The sequence below is a fragment of the Rhinopithecus roxellana genome, chromosome 6 (assembly GCF_007565055.1).
Source record: "Rhinopithecus roxellana isolate Shanxi Qingling chromosome 6, ASM756505v1, whole genome shotgun sequence".
Lineage (NCBI taxonomy): Eukaryota > Metazoa > Chordata > Mammalia > Primates > Cercopithecidae > Rhinopithecus > Rhinopithecus roxellana.
Window position 1 is genome coordinate 134,221,842 of NC_044554.1, and position 25,058 is coordinate 134,246,899.

At 40.1% G+C, this 25,058-nt stretch overlaps 1 protein-coding gene and 1 pseudogene across 4 annotated transcripts in view; both read right to left on the minus strand.

Annotated features, from left to right (window-relative positions):
• Positions 1 to 25,058, minus strand: part of CCDC126 (coiled-coil domain containing 126) — a 43,691-nt gene that overhangs the window by 15,225 nt on the left and 3,408 nt on the right. For all 4 annotated transcript variants that reach the window (XM_010353045.2, XM_010353046.2, XM_030932318.1 and 1 more), the window contains one exon: positions 14,065 to 14,447. In XM_010353045.2, the coding sequence (XP_010351347.1) occupies positions 14,065 to 14,302 (238 nt within the window). In that variant the 5' untranslated portion in view covers positions 14,303 to 14,447. The remainder of the gene's footprint in view (positions 1 to 14,064; positions 14,448 to 25,058) is intronic.
• On the minus strand, positions 5,676 to 6,478 carry LOC115898251 (annotated as a pseudogene).

Sequence of the window (25,058 nt, forward strand, 5' to 3'; positions counted from 1 at the left end):
TGGCAGGAATGTTGTATGCCTCACTGTAACCCCACAAGGATAAAAGTCTAGGCTTACCACTTGGCCCTTGATCAGGTAGCTGGTAGTGTAGCAATAGTTTTTTTCTGTGATGTTTGGCTAGAGGAGAGCTGTTATTGTCTACAAGTTTTCTGACTTGCTAGGCTGCCTTTTCTTGGCTAGAGAGAACAGGCTTTTGTTGGGCCTTTTTATGTCTTCGTCTGTTGGCAGTATCTAGGTTGCTGACTTCTTTAGCTTCAACTCTGAAATACACACAGGGAACATACCACTGTGTCATTCCTGGTCTCCTGAGGTCCCTAGATTGTCTGACTTTTTCTCCTCCAGAGTCTTATATAAAATGTCCAAGGCTTTTAGTTGCATTTGGAAGGAAAGAACAGGGGAGAGATGGGTAACATAGATGAGGATGGATCTCCATTTTCCTGGAAGTCCCTGGTGTAAGAAATTTTTAAAACTGGTTTTCTTCAAACTATAAAAAATAATCTTCAATAGCCTGTTTCTGAAAATGCATATAACACTGTTTTACATTCATTACTTATATAATAAAGTATATATTTTTAAAATGAATCAAATAAATTTTAATCTTGCTCATTTTACTAAGGAAAATTTTTGCTGGGTTTGTGTGCAAGAACAATAATTTTTAAACTATTATTTTCTGAAGAACATTTAAATAGTAACATTAAATTATTCTCCAGGCTGGGAATGGTAGCGCACACCTGTAATCCCAGAACTTTGGGAGTCCAAAGCAGGATTGCTTGAGCCCAGGAGTTTGAGTTCAGCCTGGGCAACAGAGCAAGACCCCATCTCTTAAAAAAAAAAAAAAAAAAAAAAAAAAAAACCTGACTGTGTGTTGTGGTGCACACCTGTATTCCTGGCTTCTAGGGAGGCTGAAGCAGGAGGATCACTTGAGCCCAGGAGGTTGAGGCTGCAGTGAGCCATGATCGTGCCACTGCACTCCAGCCTGTGTGACAGGGCAAGACTTTATCAAAAATTATTCTCCTGGCCGGGCGCGGTGGCTCAAACCTGTAATCCCAGCACTTTGGGAGGCCGAGACGGGCGGATCATGAGGTCAGGAGATCGAGACCATCCTGGCTAACACGGTGAAACCCCGTCTCTACTAAAAAATACAAAAAACTAGCCGGGCGAGGTGGTGGCGCCTGCAGTCCCAGCTACTCGGGAGGCTGAGGCAGGAGAATGGCGGGAACCCAGGAGGCGGAGCTTGTAGTGAGCTGAGATCCGGCCACTGCACTCCAGCCTGGGTGACAGAGCAAGACTCCGTCTCAAAAAAAAAAAAAAAAAAAAAATTATTCTCCTAAAATATTTGTAGAGTCTTTTTTTTTTTTTCTGAGACAGAGTCTCACTCTGTCACCAAGGCTGGAGTGCAGTGGTGCAATCTCAGCTCACTGTAACCTCTACCTCCCGGGTTCAAGCAATTCTTGTGCTTCAGCCTCCCGAGTAGCTGGACTACAGGTGCCTGCTGCCTACCTCAAATGATCCACCCACCCGGGCCTCCTAAAGTGCTGGGATTACAGGTGAGCCACCGCAACTGGCCTTTTTTTTTAGATCCAGGGTCTTACTATGTTGCCTAAGTTGGTCTCGAACTCCTGGCCTCAAGTGATCCTCCTGCCTGAGTCCCCCAGAGTGGTGGGATTACTGGCGTGAGCCACTGCACCTGGCTGGCATCTATTTTTTATTTAAAGTGTTCAGCTACAGTGATAAAGAGGAAAGCCAAAACCCTTAAAAGAAAGCAGGGTCAGTAGGAAAACCTGATGTGGTTAAGGACTGGTGTTGCTGGAGATTCAGAACCAGGTGTAGGAAACCATGCACCAACTGCAAGGTGTTCCAGAGCAGTCGGTGTGAAGCTGGAGCAAGTATTCCCAATTCACTGTTCTAGGCAAATCACAGAATCCAACAGAGAGAATATTACATAGGAAGAAAACAAAATTCCATCACAGAGGACTAAGAATGTGGAGGAAAAGATATAAGGCAGATGGAAATGATGATAGATTAAAGAGAAAGCACACATTACTGTTCAAAATGTACAGGTCATTATAAAATTGAATTAATCTGTCCATAGCCTTCAAAATAGTCACAATTTATTGTAGACTAGCATTTTAAAAAAATATTAGCTAATGCAGAAACAGAAAACCAAATACTGTATGTTCTCACTTCTAAGTGGGAGCTAAATGATAAGAACTTATGGACACAAAGAAGTAAACAACAGACACTGGGTCTACTTCAATGGGGAGGGTGGGAGGAGGGAGAGGAGCAGAAAAGATAACTATTGGGTACCGAGCTCGGTACCTGGATGATGTAATAATATGTACAATGAACCCCCATGACACATGTTTATGTAACAAACCTTCACATGTGCCCCCAAACCTAAAATAAATATTTTTTTAATTTCCATTAAAAAATATATTAGCTTATGTTTATTTTACCAACTGGAAAAAATAGGATAAACAGCTCAAAAGAGGTCCATTCAACAAATAATTTTGACTGACTAGCTTTTTTTGTATAGTAATGAAAGGCTATGGATAAATGGTTTCTATAGATAGCTAAAGGTTTAAGTTATTGTAGAATTCTAATCTTATTATAACTTGTACTCCCATTTCAAATTAATGGAGCCAAGGAAAAAATTCAAATAATGAAACTAGAATAACTGGCTAACTCAGCTGGAGAAAGGAACCTGCATCTTACTGCTTACATCAGAAGTCCCAACTATATTACAAATATAGATGTAAAACAAACAAAAAACAACTAAAAGCATAATACATCACAATATAAGTTATGGAGAAAAAAATTTTCAGCACAAAACTAAATCATAAAAAAGATATTTTACTACATAAAATTTAAAAACAGCATACCCAGTTATTAGGCAACTGAAAATCAGAAGAAGAACATCTGTAACACATGATAGCATTAGCATCTTTATAATCAGTCAAATAATAAACAAATTTCCCAGCAGAAAAATTGTCAAGTGACTCAAATAATTCACATTCTCATATGTACAAGAAATACAAATAGCCAACAAACATTTTAAAAAATCTTTTAACCTCCCTGAAAGCAAATAAGTCCAAAAGCAAACAATTAAATGTCATTTAAAATTAAATAGAATTGGTAAAGTCTGCATATAAATGGCGATCTTCCCACTGGTGGGAAAGTGGTATAGTAAGAATATAAATTGATAGAACCATTCTGGAGGGCAATCTGACAAATGTCTATTAAATTTAACGTGTGCACATCCTTGACCCCAAAATTCCACAATTAGGTAATCTATTCTTAAACATTCACACAAATATGAAATACATATACACACTCACACATATATTTCATACACACAAATATACCACAGCACTAAATAAAACACACAAAAACAGCACCAAATTATTCATCATTAGAGAAGTGAAAGAAAGACATTTATAAAATGAGGTAATAGGCCAGGCATAGTGGCTCACATCTGTACTCCCAGCACTTTGGGAAGCCATGGTGGGAGGATCGCTTGATTCCAGAAGTTTGAGACTATGCTGGGCAACACAGTGAGATCCTGACTTAATAACAACAACAACAACAAATTAGCCCGGCAGGGTGGCGCACACCTGTAGTCTACTTGGGTGGCTAAGGTGGGAGGATCACTTGAGCCCAGGAATTTGAGGTTATACTGAGCTATGATCACACCACTATACTCCTGCCTGGGCAAGAGTGTGAGATCCTGTCTCAAAAAATAAAATGAAATAATATTAAGTCATTAAAAAGGATAAAATAGACCTATGTGTATAAAATGGAAGTATATTTACAGTAAATTAGTGAAAATAAGTTGCAAAACCAACATGTACAGTACAATGCCATTTTTGTTCAAAATAAAGCAATGTGTTGGAATATGCATGCATATGTACCACAGGTTGGCAAACTACAGCTGAATGGCCACTTATCTCTGAAAATAAAGTTTTATTAGGAAATAGACACGCTCGTTTATTATAAAGACATCATATACAACCCACAAAACTGAAAATAGTTATGACATAGCCCTTTAAGAAAATACATAGCCAAATGTTGGTATATACCAAACTAACTGAAATTACCTCTTCTCTACTTTTGTTTCTTTATGTTATCTATTTCTGTAATATCTGGCTGGCTATAGTGGCTCACGCCTGTAACCCCAGCACTTTGAGAGGCTGAGGTGGGAGGATGACATGAGGCCAGGAGTCTGAGTCTGAGACCAGACTAACCATCATTACTTCAGGAAAATCAACATAAAGGGAAAAAGGAAAAATATGTGTCCAGGGCATACCCAGGTAAAGACAGTAAAGTGAACACAGGCATTTAGCCTAAGCTGACTCTAGGTACCCCACAAAAACAGTAAAGTGTTTTTCTCTTTTTAAGCACAAATCCTCAAGGCTAAAGATAACAAACAAGAAAGGAGACCACAGTGACAAAACTCCAGAGCTGAATGGTAACTGACTTAGCAGACCTGAAAAAGCTAAATCTTTAATGAGAAGTAAGAAAAGCCAAGAAGCAATCCTGTTTTCTCCATAGAATCCTACCCCGAAAGGTCCCAGAAATTTTACACCATGTACTACTGAAAACAGAGGTAAAGAAAGGACTAAAAACCTAGAAGGACTAGGTGCAAAGTTCTGGGATATCTGTGCAGGATGTGCAGGGGTTTTTTATTCCTAAAAAGATGCAACAAAAATTTTTATTGTAAATTGACAATTTATACTTGTATAAATTTATGAGCTACAAAGTGATGTCATAAATTGTGGATACAATGTGTAATAATTAAATCAAGCTAGTTAACATATCCAATACTTCAAATATATTTCTGTGATAAGAACATCAATTTTGAAATCCATAATACCCCATTATTAAGTATATGCACCATACTGTACAACAGAACTCAAAAAAGTACAAAACATATTCTTCCTGTCTGAGATTTTGAACCCTTTAACCATCATTAAATTTTTTTTTTTTTTTGAGACAGTCTCACTCTGTCACCCAGGCTGGAATGCAGTCGCACAACTTCGGCCCACCGCAACCTCTGCCTCCTGGGTTCAAGTGACTCTCCTGCCTCAGCCTCCACAGCAGCAGAGACTATAGGCAAGCAATGCCACACCCGGCCAACTTTCTTTGCATTCTTAGTAGAGATGGGGTTTCGCCATGTTGTTGTGGCTGGTCGCAAACTCCTGACCTCAGGTGATCCACACACCTTGGCCTCTCAAAGTGCTGTACCACAGGCATGAGCCACCATGCCTGGCCTAAAATTTTTATGAGACAAAATATCAATTTCAAAACAGCATCAAAAAGTGAGCAGGCCAGGCAAAGTGGCTCACACCTGCAATCCCAGCACCTTGGGAGGCCAAGGCATATTTTTCTGTACTAAAAATATAGAAGTTTTTGTCTCTACTAAAAACACCAAAAAAAAAAAAAAAAAAAAAATCAGCTGGGCATAGTGGCACGAGCCTGCAATCCCAGCCACTTGGGAGGCTGAGGCAGAAGAACTGCCTGAACCTGGGAGGCAGAGGCTGCAGTGAGCTGAGAATGTGCCACTGCACTCCAGCCTGGACAACAAGAGCAAAACTTCATCTCAATTAAAAAAAAAAAAAAAAAAAGAGTGAGCATATGTAACCTTCCTCAGCTCACAGTAGAGCAAATAGGTCAACAGAATAATAATTCATGCTATTGCATGTGTAATGAACTGGCAACAAGAAAACATTGGTTGCAGAAAGGCAGAGGAACTGTGTCTTGTAAGATTTAGAATGGAGGGGCTCCATAATCATCTGGCAACCATTCAATGTTGTATCTACTGTTAAAATGTACATGATAGGAACGCCAGGAATCTTAAAGGTCAACTGTGGTCACAATGTAACACTTATGCTGAGCTACTCTCTGTACTAAGCGGTCATTTGCATAGGTTCCTTTGTGTGTACACAGTTCAAATCTTGGATCCTTGGCAATCCTTAGAGCCACTCAATACTTCTGCCCCAATTTCTCAACTTCAGCCATTACACAATCAGTTATACAAGGGATACACTTGGCATACAGACAGTCCATCGTTGACTGCACTAAATCCAGTTTCGCTTTTAAGGAAAAGTTGATAAAGTTGATATCAATGAGGATGTAGTAAGGTGGGCCCAGCTGTGTATTACATTGGAAAAATAAGCAGGAAGGGTGTTGAGGAACTTCTCTTTCCTTTAATGTGCTGGGATCCTTCTTTTCTTTCTTTTTAGGTTTTAATCTATCCTTTTCTTTAAGCCTCTGATCTCTGACTCTAAGCATGCACTTCATGGTTGCATACTTCCTTGTTTTCTTTTGCTTCCCCATGGTCACACCACACTCCTGTTTCTTCGGATGTGCAGGTTTGTTACATAGGTAAACGTGCACGATGGTGATTTGCTGCACCTATCAACCCATCACCTACGTAAGTATTAAGCCCAACATGCATTAGCTATTTCCTATGAAGCAATTTCATCCTTAAATTCTGTGCACCACTCCAAAACCTCCCCCACTGCAGGAGATCTGAGACGTATTTTCTCAAGGGGATAGAGCAGTTGAGGGCCTGGGTTTACACTGGAAACTGGAAGAGTAAATAAAAGTAGTGAGTGCTGAGATCACTCTTCCTTGCCCGGCCTTTTTCTCTCACTCAGATCCCAGAACACTTACAGGCCTATACTCTCCAGCAACAGATAGGAAGTGCTTCTCCAGGGTATCTGACCAGCACAACAGGAGAGACCTAAATATACTGATATCAGAGAGCATCTCAAAGGAATAAAATACATTGATACCATGTAATAAAAAATTTAGGGCAAGTGCGGTGGCTCACCCCTGTAATCCCAACACTCTGGGAGGTGGAGGCAGGTGGATCACATGAGGTCAGGAGTTCAAGGCCAACCTGGCCTTGAACATGGTGAAACCTCATCTCTACTAAAAAACATAAAAATTAGCCAGGCGCAGTGGTGCATGCCTATAGTCCCAGCTTCTCGGGAGGCTGAGGCAGGAGAGTCACTTGAACCCAGGAGGTGGATGTTGCAGTGAGCCAAGACTGCACCACTGCACTCCCGCCTGGGCAACAGAGCAAGACTCTGTCTCAAATTTAAAAAGGAAAAAAAAAAAAATTTAGCTGATCTTTTGTCTCCAGTTCTTGGGAGGTAGCCACTAAGTGCCTGGAATTTCCTGAGTGACGAATGTCTTTGTTAGTCATGGTAGACCCCTGGGACCACACCTGTTAGTTTACCTTAAGGAGGCAACTCAGAGTGGGGCCCCGAGATATTTTATGCTAATGGGATGACTCAGAATCGGGGGTTGGGGAGCTGGCCATGTCAGAAAGGACGACCATTTGATTAGAGAGTTGGGGATTTTCAGCTGACTTCCAGGGAGGGGAGGAGGGGTAGAGATTAAGTTCAACCACATGGGCAATGATTCAATCATGCCTACATAATGAGACCCCAATAAAACTGTACATTGAAGTTCAGGTGAGCTTCCATAGTTGGCAATATTCTGCATATTATCACACACTGATGTGTGTTGGATAGGCCAAGAGGGTAATGTGTCCTGGTTCTATGAAGAGAGGATAACAGAAACTGCATCTCGTACCCTCCCAGACCTTGTCCTATGCGTATCTCCCTTTGGCTGGCTCTAGCATCTATCCTTCTTCTATAGTAAAACTGTAATAGTAAGTATACTTGGCTCTCTGTATCTGTAGGGAATTGGTTCTAGGACCCACCATGGATACCAAAATCCATGGATGCTCATGTCCCTTAGACCTCTGTATCTGTGGGTTCTGCATCCACAAATTCAATCAATCACAGATTGAAAATAAAGTATTTATATCAAAAGTAATGCATAATTCTTTTCAGTGAGTTTTATGGGTGAATCTAGTGAATTGTCAAACATGAGGAGGTAATGGGAACCCACAAATTTGTAGCCACTTGGTCAGAAGTGAAAGTGGCCTGGGAATACCCTAACTAGTGCTTGGTTTCTGAAGTGAGGGCAGTCTTGTGGAGCACTGTGCCCTTACTGCAGGCCTAACTGCAGGTAGTTGGTATAAGAAGTCATTGTAAATATTAAGGATATACCCAAGGAAATGTCCCAGCCAGATCATCCTATAGTGAATACCACACAAAAGCTCAGCATTTGCCATCAGCCTTTTAGTGTCTCCTTTCTCAAATACAAAGAAAAAGGATCACCAGATATATTTGGAAGAAACATAAAAACACTTCAGAAAAGCTACCATTGGTAACCTCAGAGACGTAACAAAAGACAGCTTTTTTTTTTTCTGGAGACAGCGTCTCACTCTGTTCCCCAGACTAGAATGCAGTGGTGCAATCTCGGCTCACTGCAACCTCCATCTCCTGGATTCAAGTGATTCTCCTGCCTCAGTCTCCTGAGTAGCTGGGATTACAGGTGTGTGCCACCATGTCCAGCTAATTTTCGTATTTTTAGTAGAAGCGGGGTTTCACCATGTTGGCCAGGCTGGTCTCGAACTCCTAACCTCAAGTGATTTACCTGCCCAGGCTCCCAAAGTGCTAGGATTACAGGTGTGAGCCACCGCACCCAGCCCAAAATAAAGCTCTTAGAAATTAAAAATATTAGATGAGATGAAAAACTCCATAAAGATCTGGAAATTAAGCTAAGGAAATCATCTCAAAGAATGAAGTAAAAAGATAGAAATGGAAAGTAAGGTAAATAAGGGAAAACTGGAAGACAACAGTCCAGAGAGCCCAAATGCTGAATAACAGAATGCCAGAAAGAGTGAATAAAAAACATAGAAATCAAATTAATGAATTAAGAAAATATCCCAGAATTGAATGACATAAATTGCAGGATGTCCTGCTGAGGGCCCAACACCTGTACGAAAGAGACCCGTACCCAGTCACATCATCGAGAAATTTTAGAATGGTGTGGGACAAAGACCTTACAAGTTTCCAAAAATTAAGTCACATAAAAAGGATAAAGAACAGCATCAGCTTCTCAAAAAGAACACTGGAACCTAGGGGGATGAGGAATAAAACAGAACAGAGCAGAGCCTTTAAAATCTCAAGGAAAATTATTTCCAACTTAGGATTCTGTACCCAGCCAAACTTACAATGAAGCATGAGGGTTGAGGGAAAAAAGATCTTTTCAAGATATGTAAGAACTCAAAACTTTTACCTATCTGCATCTTTCTCAGGAACCTACCAGAAGATCTATTCCCTTAAAATCAGGGGATAACCAATAAATGGGAAGCTAAAAAAATTCTAGAAAATAGGAGATCCAATATAATAGAGTAAAATAAATCTACAAGATGATGACAAATTGTGATCTTAAAACAATTCACTGTTGCAATCCTATAGAGAGCAAATAGTCCAGGCCAGAGCTGATTGGAAGGCATCGGGAAAGATTTCTTCAATATACAGGAAGTGCTAAAAGGCCTAATGTGTCTGAATATGCTAGGAGAATATTTAAACAACTGTAGGGGGATGCCGTAGAAAACTAGGCAAAGAAGCAAAAATCAATACTTATTAAATGCTAGGGTGAAAGTTTATAGGAAAGTAACCATAATGTAATAGAGGAATACATGGTTTTATTGCACTTCACTTTACAGATACTGTGTTTTTACAACTGAATGTTTGCAGCAACTCTGCATGGAGCAAGTCTATTGGTGCCATCTTTCTAACAGTATCTGCTCACTTTGCGTCTCTGTCACATTTTGGTAATTCTCATCATATTTCAGACTTTTTCATTATTCTTGTATCTGCCATGGTGATCTGATCAGCAATTGCTGATGTTACCATTGGAACTGTTTTGGGACACCTTGCATTGTACCTATATAAGACAGCAGACTTAATTCATAAATGTTACATGTGTTCTGACTGCTGCATCGACTGGTCTTTCCTCTGTCTCTCTCCCTCTCTTCAGGCCTCCCTATTCCCTTAGACATACCAATATTGAAATTAGGCCAATTAATAACCCTACAATGGCTTCTGAGTGTTCAAGTGTAAAAAAGAGTCCCTTTTCTCTCACTTTAAAAGCCAGAAATGATTAAATTTAGTGAGGAAGCATGTTGAAAGCTGAGATAGGCTGAAAGCCAGGCCTTGTGCCAAACAGTGAAGTTGTGACTGCAAAGGAAAAGTTCTTGAAGAGAATTAAAAGTGCTACTCCAGGGAACACATGAATAATAAGAAAGCAAAACAGCTTTATTATTGAAATGAAGCAAGTCTGAGTGGTCTGGATAAAACATCAAACCAGCCACAACATTCTCTTAAGCCAAAGCCTAATCCAGAGCAAGACCCTAACTCTCTTCCATTCTATGAAGGCTAAGAGAGGTTAGGAACCTGCCAAAGAAGAGTTGGAAGCTAGCAGAGGTTGCTTTTGAAGTTTAAGGAAAAAAGCCATCTCCCTAAGATTCAAGTGCAAGGCGAAGCAGCAAGTGCTAATGGAGAACCTGCAGCAAGTTATCTAGAAGACCTAGCTAAGATAATTGATGAAGGTGGCTGCACTAAGCAACAAATTTTAAGTGTAGACAAGACAGTCTTCTATAGGAAGAAGATGCCATCTAGGATTTTCATAGCTAGTGAGGAGAAGTCAATGCCTGACTTCAAAGCTTCAAACGACAGGCTGACTTTCTTCTTAGGGGGTAATGCAGCTGGTGACTTAAAAGTTGAAACCAATGCTCATTTATCATGTTGAAAATCCTAGAGCCCTTATAAATTATGCTAAATATATTCTGCCTGTGCTCTATAAACGGAACAACAAAGCCTGGGTGACAACATATGTTTACTGAATGAGTTACTGAACATTTTAAGCCCACTAAGACCTACTGTTGAGACCCACTGTTCAGAAAAAAATGATTCAAAATATTACTGCTTCTTGACAATGTGCCCAGTCACCCAACAGCTCTGAAGAAGATGTACAAGGAGATTAATGTTTCCATGGCTGCTAACACAACATCCATTCTCCTGCCCATCGATAAAGGAGTCATTTGGACTTTTAAGTCTTATTATTTAAGAAATACATTTCATAAGGCCAGAGCTGATGGGTCTGGACAAAGTAAACTGAAAGCCTTCTGGAAAGGATTCACTATTCTAGATGCCATTAATAATATTTATGATTCATGAAAGGAGGTAAACATTTACAAGAATGAATGAATGAATTAGAAGGTGATTCCAACCCTCATGGATGACTTTGAGGGGTTCAAGACTTCAGCAGAGGAAGTAACTGCAGAATTAGAAGTGGAGTCTGAAAATGAGACTGAATTGCTGCAATCTCATGACAAGACTTGAACAGATGAGGAGCTGCTCTTATGGAAGAGCAAAGAAAGTAGTTTTCTGAGATGGAATCTACTGGTGAAGATGCTGTGGACACTGTTGAAATGACAATGAAGGATTTAGAATATTATGTAAAATTTATTGGTAAAGCAGCAGTAGGATTTGTGTAGATTGACTCCAATTTTGAAAGAAGTTTTACTGCAGGTAAAATGCTATCAAATAATCCATGCTACAAAAAAAAAAAAAAAATTTCATGAAAAGAAGAGTCCATCAATGTGGCAAACTTCAGAATTGTCTCATTTTATGAAATTGCCACAGCCACCCCAACCTTCAGCAACCACCACCCTCATCAGTCAGCAACCTTTAACATCAAGGCAAGATCCTCCACCAGCAAAAGGAGTATGACTTGCTGAAGGCTCAGATGATTGTTTGCATATTTTAGCAATAAAGCATTTTTAATTAAGGTATGTACATTGTTTTTTAAGACATAATGCTACTGCACACTTAAGAGATTACAGTATAGTATAAACTTAACTTTTATATGCACTGGGAAACCAAAAGAGCTGTGTGACTTGCTTATTGTGATATTCAATTTATTGTGTGGATTGGAACAGAATCCACAGTATCTCTGAGGTATGCATTTACATGGCTCAATAATGAATACCATCAACATGGTCATAATAGTACAAATACTGAATATTATTCTAAACAAAATTATGAAGGGAAAATGAAAGGACAAGAAGGATATGGATGTGACAATAGCCTGGGGGGTGGATGGAATGCATTTTTAGGTGAGAAAGAAAGCTAAACTCTCACCTTGCATAGTGAAAAGTTAACAAATAACACCTAAAACTGAAAAATCTAAAAGTAGCTCACAGAGCATATTATTTAGATACAGAAATAATCACCAAAAAAAATGAGATGAAAGAATTTAAAATGGGTGGCTCTAAAGAACAGGAAATTTGAGGACTTTTATGAGTGGAAAAAACTGCCCTTTTTCATTACAGGAATCATAACATACTTTGATTATTTAAATACATGCATGTATCACTTTTTTTTGAGACAGGATCTCATTCTGTCACCCAGGCTTAAGTGCAGTGGTGTGTGATCACGCCTCGCTGCAGCCTCAACCTCTCAGGCTCAAGCACTTGTCCCACCTGAACCTTCCAAGTAATTGGAACTACAAGTGTGCGCCACCACGCTCCTCTAACTTTTGTATTTTCTGTAGAGAAATGGTTTCACCATGTTGCCCAGACTGGTCTGAAACTCCTGGACTCAAGCAATCCGCCTACCTCAGCCTCCCAAAATGCTGGGGTTACAGGAGTGAGTCACTGTGCCCAGCTATAACTTTTAACTAAACAAACAAAACTGAAATAGAGAAAATGTCCACACATTCATGTATATACATTGTTCCAGACAGAACCATACGATCTGTTCTCTCTCCTTTTTAAGTCTTAAAGGAAAGAAATAACATGTCATGAGAAGAAACTTAAAACACAGCAGGACCCAGTAATGTGGAAGGGAGAATAGCAATAAACAATACTGGAGATATATAGGCAAATCCTGCTTCTTAGGAAATAATAAATGCTATACAATTGATGGCTTATATTGGGATAATCAGGAAAATTTAAACACAAACTAGATATGATACTGGTATTGTATTATGTCCAAAGAGGTCATTTTTTAAGACATTTTTTTTAAGAGATGAGGTCTCACTGTCTTGCCTAGGCTGGAGTATAGTGGTGCAAACATGGCTCACTGTATCCTTGACCTCCTGGGCTCAAGCGATCCTCCCACCTCAGCCTCCCAACTAGCTAAGACTATAGGTGTGTATCACCACGCCTGGCTAATTTTTTTTTTCTTTGAGATGGAGTCTCACTCTGTTGCCCAAGCTAGAATTCAGTGGCACTATCTCGGCTCACTGCAACCTCTGCCTCTTGGGTTCAAGCGATTCTCCTGCCTCATCCTGCCTCAGTCTCCTGAGTAGCTGGGATTACAGGCACCCGCCACCATGCCTGGCTGATTTTTTTTTGTATTTTTAGTAGAGGTCTCACTATGTTGCCTAGGCTACTAGGCTAGTCTCAAACTCCTGGGCTCAAGCAATCTTCCCACCTTGGGCCCCCAAAGGACTGAGTACTGAGATTACAGGTGTGAGCCATCAACACCAGGCCAAGATACATTTTTGGTTTTTCTTTTTTGTTTTTTGTTTTTTTTTTGAGACGGAGTCTCACTCTGCCACCCAGGCTGGAGTGTGGTGGCGTGATCTCAGCTCACTGCAACCTCCACCTTCCAGGTTCAAATGATTCTCCTGCCTCAGCCTCCCAAGTAGCTGGGACTACAAGCACGCGCCACCATGCCTGGCTAATTTTTTTTTTTTGTATTTTCAGTAAAGATGGGGTTTCACCATGTTAGCCAGGATGGTCTCGATTTCCTGACCTCGTGATACGTCCGCCTCGGTCTCCCAAAGTGCTGGGATTACAGGCGTGAGCCACCACGCCCGGCCTCCAAGATACATTTTTTTCAGCAATATATATCTAGCAGCGAAATGTCACAATTTCTATAAATACTCTTCAACACTTAGATAAAACAAATGTTGCCAAATGTTAATAACTGTTAAGTCTGGATGATGAATATGTACATATTTATCATAGTACCTCTATTTTTCAGTATATTTGAAATTTTCATAATAAAAAGTCAAGAAAAAATTACTTTGCAAAGACCTATGCATGAAGTAATAAGTTCAATTTCCACAACCATCTTTAAACAGGGATCGGAGGAGACTAGAAATATTCCACAGTTATCTTACCATATCCTGCCATAGAAGCACCATTCTCGACATCCACTGTGTTCTTATTTTCCTCTGCTAGAGCTTTAACATATCTTTTGCTTAAGTCTAGTATTTGCTCACGTAACTTGACACTGCTTTGATGTCTTGGTTGTTGAAAAGTATAGTGCAGTAACATCAATCCCCAAATGAGTCCAAATACAAGCAACAGTAAACTCAATTTCTGGGACATATTTTTTCTTGAGATTGTAAAAAACATTTCTGAAGAAGCAAACAAACAGACTTGACTGAAAAGTGGTAACTTGAGACAAGCCACAAATCAAGACTTGAAAGAAAGAAGAAAAAAATCTCCTCAATATTGTATATTCTTCATCTTCAGAAAGGTTGTATCCACTCTATTAACTCTGTAAAATTAAGAAGAAAAACAGTATTAGTGTTAATCTGTATCAGTAACAGAACAGATGACTACAAAGAAAATATTCTATAATTTTTATTTGGAACTATATATTTGACAACTTTCTCCACCACTAAGTAAGCTTTCTAGTCTTTTACCAGTCTCACTTATGTGTCTTTTCAAAGTTTAAACTAGAAACAAATGTCAATTCATTGAAAATACCTGAAAACACCGCAACCATGGTCATAAAACTCTTCAAATGGTTTCTCATTTGTAACTAAAACCATGGACATTATAATGAGATATATAGGAGATCTTAGTCTATTCAAATACATGTCACCAACCTAAATGCCTAAAAGCTATTCTTCCTCAAAAAAAAAAAAAGAAAAGAAAAAACATCAAAATGAAAGTGAGGAAGTAGGAAAGAAAAAGGATTGGAAAATCAAAATGCCTGTCTAAAAAGAATTCCCACAATATAAAGAGTGTGCCAACATTTGAAAATGCCACTAGAAATTATTACTAATGGGAATAAGGTAACCTTAGGAAGCATCCAATCTAAGACGCAATCTAAGATAAAAAATAAGTTACAATTTCTAAGTTTATATCATACAAAAATATGCCAGACATAAAGAATGATGATTATTTAATGGCAAGTACTAAAACACTTAAGAGACCAGGGGCAGTGGCTTACACCTGCAAGCCCAACACTTTGGGAGGCACAGGAGGGAGTATCCCTAGAGCCCAGGAGTTTGAGACCAGTCTGATCAACACAGGAAGACCTCATCTCTATAAAAAAATTCTAAAAATTAGCCAGGCATGGTGGCATGCGCCTATAGTCCCAGCTACCCAGGAAGCTGGGGTGGCAGGATTGCTTGAGCCTGAGAGGTCAAGGGTACAGTGAGCCATGATCATTCCACTGTACTCCAGCATGGGTGACGGAGCAAGACCCTGTCTCTCAAAAACAAATAAATAAACAAACTGGTTGGAACATTTTTCTATATTTCCAAATTTACAATTTCAGATTTCAAATGAGAAAGGTATGTATTTATGTAATTTAAGAAAAAATTAAAAGGTTATACTTCAGGTTTTTAAAACACAGAAAGGTGTTAACAATCACAGAATCTAGAAAAACCAGGAGAGTAAGAAAGGTGTGAATCACCAAAGTGTCCAGTGAAAAAACTCTTTGACTACATCAAATGGAGCAAAATTCTTTAGGTAGAAATATATCTTGAGTCAGAACAGTGCATTTCACAAAGATATTTCGCAGCTTACTGAAAATAATCCTTAAGAACTTTTTTTTAAATTTATTTATTTATTTATTTTTAAAGACAGGGTCTCGCTCTGTCACTCAGCCTGGAGTACAGTGGTGCAATCTCAGCTCACTGCAGCCTCCATCTCCCAGGCTCAAGCTATCCGCTGGTCTCAGCCTCCCAAGTAGCTGGGACCACAGGAACACGCCACCACACCTGGCTAATTTTTTTGTAGAGAAGGGCCTTTGCCATGTTGCCAGGCTGGTCTCAAACTTCTGAGCTCAAGCTATCCACCTGCCTCAGCCTCCCAAAGTGCTGGGATCAGAGGCGTAAGCCACAGCACTGGCGGGAACTTAGGTTATAGTTTAACTTAGTTTTTAGTTTAACTTTCCCAAAACAAACCCCCTTCCTGTCTGAGGACTAGACTCCCTTTGCAGGACTAATAAATTAGCTATAAAATTAGAAATTGGCCAGGCGTGGTGGCTCACACCTGTAATCCCAGCACTTTGGGAGGCCGAGGTGGGTGGATCACCTGAGGTGAGGAGTTCAAGACCAGCCTGACCAAAATGGTGAAACCCTGTCTCTACTAAAAATACAAAATTAGCCGGACGTGGTGGTGCATGCCTGTAATCCCAGCTACTCAGGAGGCTGAGGCAGGAGAATCGCTTGAACCCAGGAGGCCGAAGCTGCAGTGAGCTGAGATTGCATCATTGCACTTCGGCCTGAGCAACAAGAGTGAAACTCCATCTCAAAAAAAAAAAAAAGAAAAAATTAGAAATTAAGGTTTAGAAACAGCTGGAGGCTGCAAAATTCTGAATCTCCCCAAATTGTTCCTGGGGGTAATAACACTACTGTCAAACTGAAGATCAGTGCTTTAGATAGACGGATCAGCTGACACCGCCCAGATCAATGAACTGGCTCATCTGGTCTTGTGCCCCCACCTAGGAAATGACTCAGTGCAAGAGGACAGCTTTGAAGAGTCATGATTCTACGATTTTGTCTCCAACCTGACCAATCAGCACTCCCCACTTTCTGACCCCCCACCTACCAAATTATCATTAAAAACCCCAATCCCTGAGTTCTCAGTGAGATGGGTTTGAGTAATAATAAAATTCTGGTTTCCCATATGGCTGGCTCTGTATGAATTAAACTCTTTCTCTATTGCAATTCCCACCTTGATAAATCGGTTCTGTCTAGGCATCAGGCAAGGAGAACCCATTAGAACCGCCATTAGGCAGTTATAATAGGATGGGCGGTCAGATACACTTCATTATACTTTCCTCCCTTGATAACCGACATTATCATCATGCCATTAGGCATTATTCTCTAAGGGCTAAATTAGGGGTGTCCAATCTCTTGGCTTCCCTGGGCCACACTGGAAGAACTGTTCTGACCACACATAAAATATACTAACACTAACGATAGCTGATAAGCTAAAAAAATTTAAAAATCACAAAAAAACTCACAGTGTTTTAAGAAAGTTTATGAATTTGTGTTGGGCCGCATTCAAAGCTGTCCCATGCGGCCCATGGGTCGCAGGTTGAACAAGCTTGGGCTAAACAGAAGCCAGACCTTTCAAAAGACTCCACCACTGATCTCAACCAACTGCCTGACTGCTGCCCCTCCATTCTGCAGTTTCAACAAAACAACCTACAAGCATTTCTTCCTGATAAGACACAACCAGCCACAGAGTAGTTCTGGCCAGTCTACAGAGGAAGCACAGTAAGGGTTTTCGTGTCCTCCGCTTTACCTTTTGACATCAGAGGGCTGAAAACTCCACTCTGGAATCATGCTAACGCCACAATTTTTTTTATATGTAAGACCTAGGAAGGGGCATGAAGTTCAATTGTGCATGCACGTTTCTCCTTTCATAAATATTCATGATGCCTTAACTTATTAAATATGTATATTTGGCCACTCTGCTCAGCATAAATTCCTGTTTCCTTTGTCCCTCTCTCCAAGTGTCTGTTTCTGGTTTCTGGCCGGAGGCTATGCTTCCCAGCCTGTCAGAATGACCACTCTGCAGGCTGCAACCCTTTATAAGAAATAAAGCTCTCCTTTCCAAATTTATGAACCTTGTCATTCTTCAGCTGACACCGTGAGGACCCTGAAGAGGAAGGGGTGAGGGGGATTGAAAACAGGTGACCACTGCTGGAACCTGAGTCATTACCCCCAGGGTAGGCTAGGCCCTATATTTATAAGGCAAAAGTAGAAGTAAAGTGAAGAGGAAACCATTTCCACTGGTATTACTTTATTCTCCAGGGCTGATATGAATACATTCACTGTTCTATTCTCAGAGAACTGTCTGTGATTTCACATAAGAAAAAAAAAAAAGATAAGAAGTTTTGACTTCTTTAGCAACTGAAGGTAATTTACTTATGTACTTTTAATTTAGTGATTAGAAAGGAAAATGATTATTAGCCTCAATCCTTAGGAAAAGAAAAAAAAGGAAAGATTCAATGTCTCTTATTTCTGTGCAATGTTCAAAACTGCAAACAACAGAGGAGCTTGCACTTTGAACCTCCCCAAGTTTTCTTTATGTTTCAAGTACTGATCCAGCCCCCAGAAGGCCACTGAGATAAGGACAGAGTCACTAACTAGAAACCTGACAGGCCAACACTGAGGCCAAGGGCTTATGGCTACCATCTGGCATAGTTTTTACTGGAGTACTTCTTCCATCAAAACAGTCTATAATCTAAAAACTTTTAAATCTTAATTTCTAGGCCATTATATTAATTTTCTATTAATCACTTAAAAAAAACACAAAACTTGAAATTCACCAAATTAACAACTAGAGAGTTGTTTTTTGTTTTTTGCTTTTGAAACAGGGTCTCGCTCTGTTGCCCAGACTAGCAGTATAGTGGCACAATCTCAGCTCACTGCAGCCTCGGCCTCCCGGGCTCAAGCAATCCTCCCACTTTAGCTTTCTGAATGGCCTGGGACTACAGGTGCACACCACCATGCCTAGCTAATTTTTGTATTTTTGTTTTTTTAGAGGGGTCTCATTACATTGCCCAGTCTGGTCTCAAACTCCCGGCCTCACGTGATCCTCCTGCCTCAGTCTTTCCAAAGGGATGGCAGGTGTGAGCCACTGTGCCTGGCCTGGAGTTTTTAAGGCAAAAAATAAATCATCATCATCATTATTTTGGCCCAAGATGAACTCTTGAATATTTTTAAGATTCCCAGGAGAAGGCTGGGCACGGTGGCTCACGCCTGTAATCCCTGCACTTTAGGAGGCCGAGGCGGGCGGATCACGAGGTCGGCGGATCACGAGGTCGGGAGATTGAGACCATCCTGGCTAACACGGTGAAACCCTGTCTCTACTAAAAATACAAAAAAAAATTAGCCGGGCGTGGTGACAGGCGCCTGTAGTCCCAGCTACTCTGGAGGCTGAGGCAGGAGAATGGCGTGAACCTGGGAGGTGGAGCTTGCAGTGAGCCGAGATAGCGAAACTGCACTCCAGCCTGGGTGACAGAGTGAGACTCTGCCTCAAAAAAAAAAATTAAAAAATTAAAAAAAGATTCCCAGGAGACAGTTCTCAACCAATTGCCAAAATCACAAAAGTAATTAGTCTATATGGCACAAAAGTAGACTAACTAAGGAGAGGGGACACACTTAAAATGAAGTATCAGTAAAGCACTAGACCTGAAGAAGGGCAATAGAGTGTGATCCAACTATCATCACCTCCAAGTGGATTCTTATAGCTGCTTGTCAAGTGGTTTGCCAGACTCCTCTCCAACCCTACTTCAATCCGTTCTTCTCAGAGCAATCAAATATTATTCCAAAATCAAAACTCATAATTTGAAGACATTTTGCCAATAAAAAAAATGCTCAACCTCATTAATCATAGGGAAATGTAAATTAAAACCACTATGAAATACCACTTCACACCCATTAGGATAGCTATCATAAAAAAAAAAAAAAAAAAAAAAAAAAAAACAGAAAACAAGTGTTGGCAAGGATGTGAACAAACTGAAACTCTTCTGCTCTGCTGGTGGGCACATAAAATGGTGTGGCTGCTGGGGAAGACAGTATGGCATTTCCTCCAAAACTTAAACACAGGATTATCATACAATCTGTAATTGAACTTCTGGATATGCACACAAAAGAAATGAAAGCAGGAACCCAAAGGGATATGTGTATGCCAATGTTCACTGCAGCATTATTCCTAACAGCCGAAAGGGGGAAACAACCCAAGTGTCCAACAATAGATAAACAGACAAAATGTGGCATCTACATACAATGGTATATTATTCAGTGCTAAGGAAGTAAGATGTTCTGATACATGCTACAACATGAAAGAAGATAATAGAAAGTTATGATTTAATGGGTACAGAGTTTCAGATGGGGATGATGAAGAAGTTCTGGAGATGGATGGTAGTAATGGTTGCACAATGATGTGAATGTACTTAATGTCACTGAACTGTACACTTAAATGTTAAAATGATAAATTTTAGATTATGTATTTTTTACCACACACACACACAAGCATATCACATTCTCCTGATTAAAAACCTTTCAACAGTTTCACACTGCACTTAAAATCTAACATGCAAACTCAGTCACAAATATATCTCCTCCAATCCAGCCAGTCTTCTCTCTGCTTCATACAACAGTAATAATTATATCTTACATTTATATGATATTTTTATTTGCCCAGCATGTGTCTTTACATGTTTCCTGACATCCTCTCATTCAGTTAATAACAGTCAGCTCTCAGGGAGGCTACAAGCTTGAAAAAGTTTCTACTCAGAATTTGTGGACAACATGAAAATGTCATTGGTATGAAGTCACTGGAGCATTACCTAGTCCTAAAAGATGACATAACAGCATATTGCTGATGACAGCAGTTCATCTTCCAAGTAGTCTGAAAGGAGACGAGGTAGACTATCTGTTTAAATCTTACCTCAGATAGAAGGATTTCAAAACCTCCTTACCTTATTCTACCCCACACTGATCTTCTTCTAACTCCCACAGCATGTTACTTCATACCAATTAATTTGATACATCACATCGTCCAAGCATGTGTGTAAGCCGTGTCTCCTTGTTTAAGTCCCAGGTCCCTTATGGGCAAGAACAACAAGACTTACACTGCTGCCACATCCCCCACAGAGCCTTGTGAACAATCAGCCATCACTAAAAAATGCCTTATGTTTACTTTAAAACACATCCCTGAACCTAACCCCACCTTCTCCCACGCAGCAATGTGACCTCCCTGCAATGAGTTTTGGGGTAGAGGAACAAAGGATAGAAATTTGGGGGTAAAGTATCTTCAATTATCCTTTTCTAGACTGGAAGAACCTGAGAAGAAATCTAATCCATTTCCCTCGCATTTCAGATGAAGAAACTGAAGCCCAGATATGTTAAGCGTCTTGCCTAAAAATGAAACAACCAGTTAATGGCAGAAATCCTACTGGTCCAGAATACAGGTCCTGACTCACTGTCTAGGGTTTTCTCTACACCACACTACCTTCCTTACTTCCACTAGAAAGACTGTGTTTGTAAATACAGAATAAATTGTATCAAATGAAACTTTGTTCTTTTTTGCTTTAAAAGAATGTAACCAGAAAATAGTAATGGCAGTTTAGGACAATGATCCTGAAGATGCCTAATTTGAACTATTCACTAAATTATTAACCTGGCTCTTAAAGTTTCAAATAAACTGTATTCACATAAATCCAAGTATTACAAAGTTGCTACAAGAAGGATTTCGGAAGTCTTATATGCTAGTTTTTATACAGGCAAAAAACTAGAAGATAAAAACATATGAAGTAAAACAAAGATAAATACAAAGTCTTCTAAAGGTAGAGACCTTCACCACGATCAGCAAACATAGCGATAACACATTTCCAGAAAAAAGAACTGGAGGTGGAGTGTGGAGGCAGCGCATAAACGCCCAGGCTCAAACACAACCTTTACTACATGCAGTTCCATTTAAGGCATGAAATAACTTGGTTTACTCATTCATTTGTTCACTAATTCATTCACAATAGCAAAGTACCTACCATGTGCCAGGAACCAGAGATGTGAAAGGTAAAGCAAGATATGAAAGACAAGATTCCTGTTTTTCTGGACACTATTTTAATAGGAATGGGACAACAAACAAGCAACTTATCTCAGCTTGTGATAAACTGCTATGAAGGAAAAATAAGGGTGATGTTTCTTGGAACATCTACCTGAGGTGTGAGGTCAAGGAGTAATGAGGGGGTAATATCTGATTTGAGAAAGAAGAGGAAGTACAAAGTCTGGTTCCAATTTCCTTCCAATAAAACCTTTAGAATTCTTCTTTTACCAGAATCTTGGGAGCAGGCAACAAATTCCTTATTTCTATTTTCCTCAATACAAACAAATGAGAATGAGAGGGTTCCCAAAGCACAGCATGAAATGGCCTGGTCTGGAGAAATCATACAAAGTGAACAGAAGGAAACCCGCAAGCAAAGAAAGCTTTGTGTTCCCCTGTCTTATGAAAATGGCAGTTCCACTGTTGGTAATATACAGGAATAGTAATGATCTGATATGGTGGTGTTTACAAAGAAAAATATATTCTTATTGGTGTTCTCTAACCTGAAAGGGGCAGTGGCAAGATCAGGTATGAAATAAGGTCTAGGTAGCAATCTGTCTGTGCATTTACTTAAAACTCGTATTAAGCATTTTAAATACAATTTTTGAAACTCCAAAATATTCCCTGTTAAATAACACAAAAGTAGAGAAACAAACATGGATAAATTTTTTTTCTAAATTTTTATATTTATTACAGGCATTAACATGTCTACTCCACTTTACAAGATCTTTAGAGAAAAGTGCTGTTCAAAGCTCTGTTATGCCACTTGCCAAACAGCACACTATGTAAACAACCAAATATTTAAGCCATTTTTCAGTGGTTTCTCCCTAGCCAGAGACATAAAGATATATACTTGTCTTTAGTCCAACATTATTTCCAGAGAAAAGTAAAACAGGCTGGGCATGGTGGCTCACACTTGTAATTCCAGCACTTTACAAGGTTGAGGTGGGGGGACTTATTGAAGTCAGAAGTACAAGAAGACCATCCTGGGCAACACTGCAAGACACAGTCACTATAAAAAAAAAAAATTAAAAATTAGCCGAGCATGGTGGTGCGCACCTGTAGTCCCGGCTACTCTGGAGAGTGAGGCAGGAGGCCCACTCAAGCCCAGGAGTACCAGGTTTCAATGCGCTATGGGTGACAGAGTGAGACTCTATCTCAAAATTTAATTAATTCATTAAATCAAACAAAAAATCAGGAAATATTTAAACTAGAACACTTTCATTATAAAGATAAGAAAAATGAAGCACAAAGAGAAGTAACGACCACTCAAAGTCAAACATACAGAAACGTTAGGCATCCAAACTCTCAGCCCGGGACTCCACCGTTTTTCAAAAGCGGGGAACAAAATTAACAGTTTGCAACGAGCACTTTTTCAAAACACAAGATAAAGTAGAAACCATCAGAGTAAACTGTACACATCAATTTTGTTTTGTGAAATTTCCAGTTTATTTTTACATATACAGACACATGCATGCATACACAGTTGTTGCTGTTTGAGACAGGGTTTGGCTCTGTTGCCCAGGCTCTAGAATGCAGTGGCCATGGCTCACTGAGCCTTGATCTCCCAGACTCAAGAGGTCCCCCACCCTTGCCTCAGTCTCCTAAGCAGCTGGGACTACAGGTGTGTGCCACCACATTTGACAAACTTTATTTTTAGCAGGGACAAGGTCTCACTATGTTGCCCAGGCTGGTCTCAAACTCCTGAGCTCAGGCAATCTTCCTGCCTCACCTTCCCAAAGTGCTGGGATTACAGGCATGAGCCACTGAGTCCAGCCTATGCACACACAGTTATACACGTATGGAGTCTTTTTTTTTTTTTTAATTATTGAGACGAGATCTACCTATGTCACCCAGGCCAGTCTCAAACTCCTGGGCCCACGTGATTCTTCCACCTCAACCTCCCTAGTAGCTAGGACTGACTACAGGCACACACTACCATACCCAGACATCTATGGAGTCTTGATATAAAAAGATCTCTTGGCCGGGCGTGGTGGCTCAAGCCTGTAATCCCAGCACTTTGGGAGGCCGAGACGGGCAGATCACGAGGTCAGGAGATCGAGACCATCCTGGCTAACACGGTGAAACCCCGTCTCTACTAAAAAATACAAAAAACTAGCCGGGCGAGGTGGCGGGCGCCTGTAGTCCCAGCTACTCGGGAGGCCCTGGCGGGAACCCGGGAGGCGGAGCTTGCAGTGAGCTGAGATCCGGCCACTGCACTCCAGCCCGGGCGACAGAGCGAGACTCCGTCTCAAAAAAAAAAAAAAAAAAAAAAAAAAAAAAAAAAACATCTCTTACCATGGATTGTAACAAAAAAGTTAAAAAAATACTGCATTTCACACTCCCTGTCATCTGTCATGAAGTACTTCCTTTTATTTTATGCAAACATAGCAACAGCAACATTAAAAAGACAAATAGATGGCTAATCCTACCTTATAATCTCTCATTCAAATCTCATTTTTGCATCTATTCAGTGGTCTACATTTTGTGCCATTATAACTATAGCTACAGTAACTATCAACAGCAATAGCAGCAACTAGCAGGCAGAGAAGCTTTCACTCAGCCAAAGGTACTAGAAGAACTACTGCCTATTAGTCTCCAAAGGAATTTCAGCTAAAGAGGCATAGATTTACTACAAAAAGACACAGTATGTTCACCACAGCTCAGAGGTTCAAATAGTTCTCTCCAAAAACAAACCAAAAAAAAGTCCTCCACAGACTTGACCCCGGAATGTAATTTCAGGGGAAAAGGAGCATTCCTAAAATATTTTCTCTATGTAATACTCCCTGAGGTTAATATTGTTTGGAGGGGGGGGGCGGGATTAACACAGAACACAGCCCCAGTCACTCCATAATAAGGTCTAAGATTTAAAATGCACTGCCTTGAAAGAAACTACACTAAAATTCCAGCTAAGATACGGAAATGAGTGTCAAAACATCAGATCATTTTTAGATGGCACATTTGGGAGACGGAAGAGAAGACAACAGCACTGAATATTACAAAGACAGATAAAAGAAAAATGGTACAGTGAGGCAGGGATAAAAACAGAAAATGTTAAGGCAAAAAGAAAACTAAGCATTATGCTACAGTAAAAGTTTAATCTAAAATACGGACTGGCATAGTGGCTCACGCAACCTTGGGAGGCTGAGGAGGGCGGATCACTTCAGGTCAGGCGTTCAAGACCAGCCCGGTCAACATGGTGAAATCCCATCTCTACTAAAAATACAAAAATTAGACAGGCATGGTGTTGCATGCCTGTAAACTCAGTTACTTGGGTGGCTGAGGCACAAGAATCACTTGAACCCGGGAG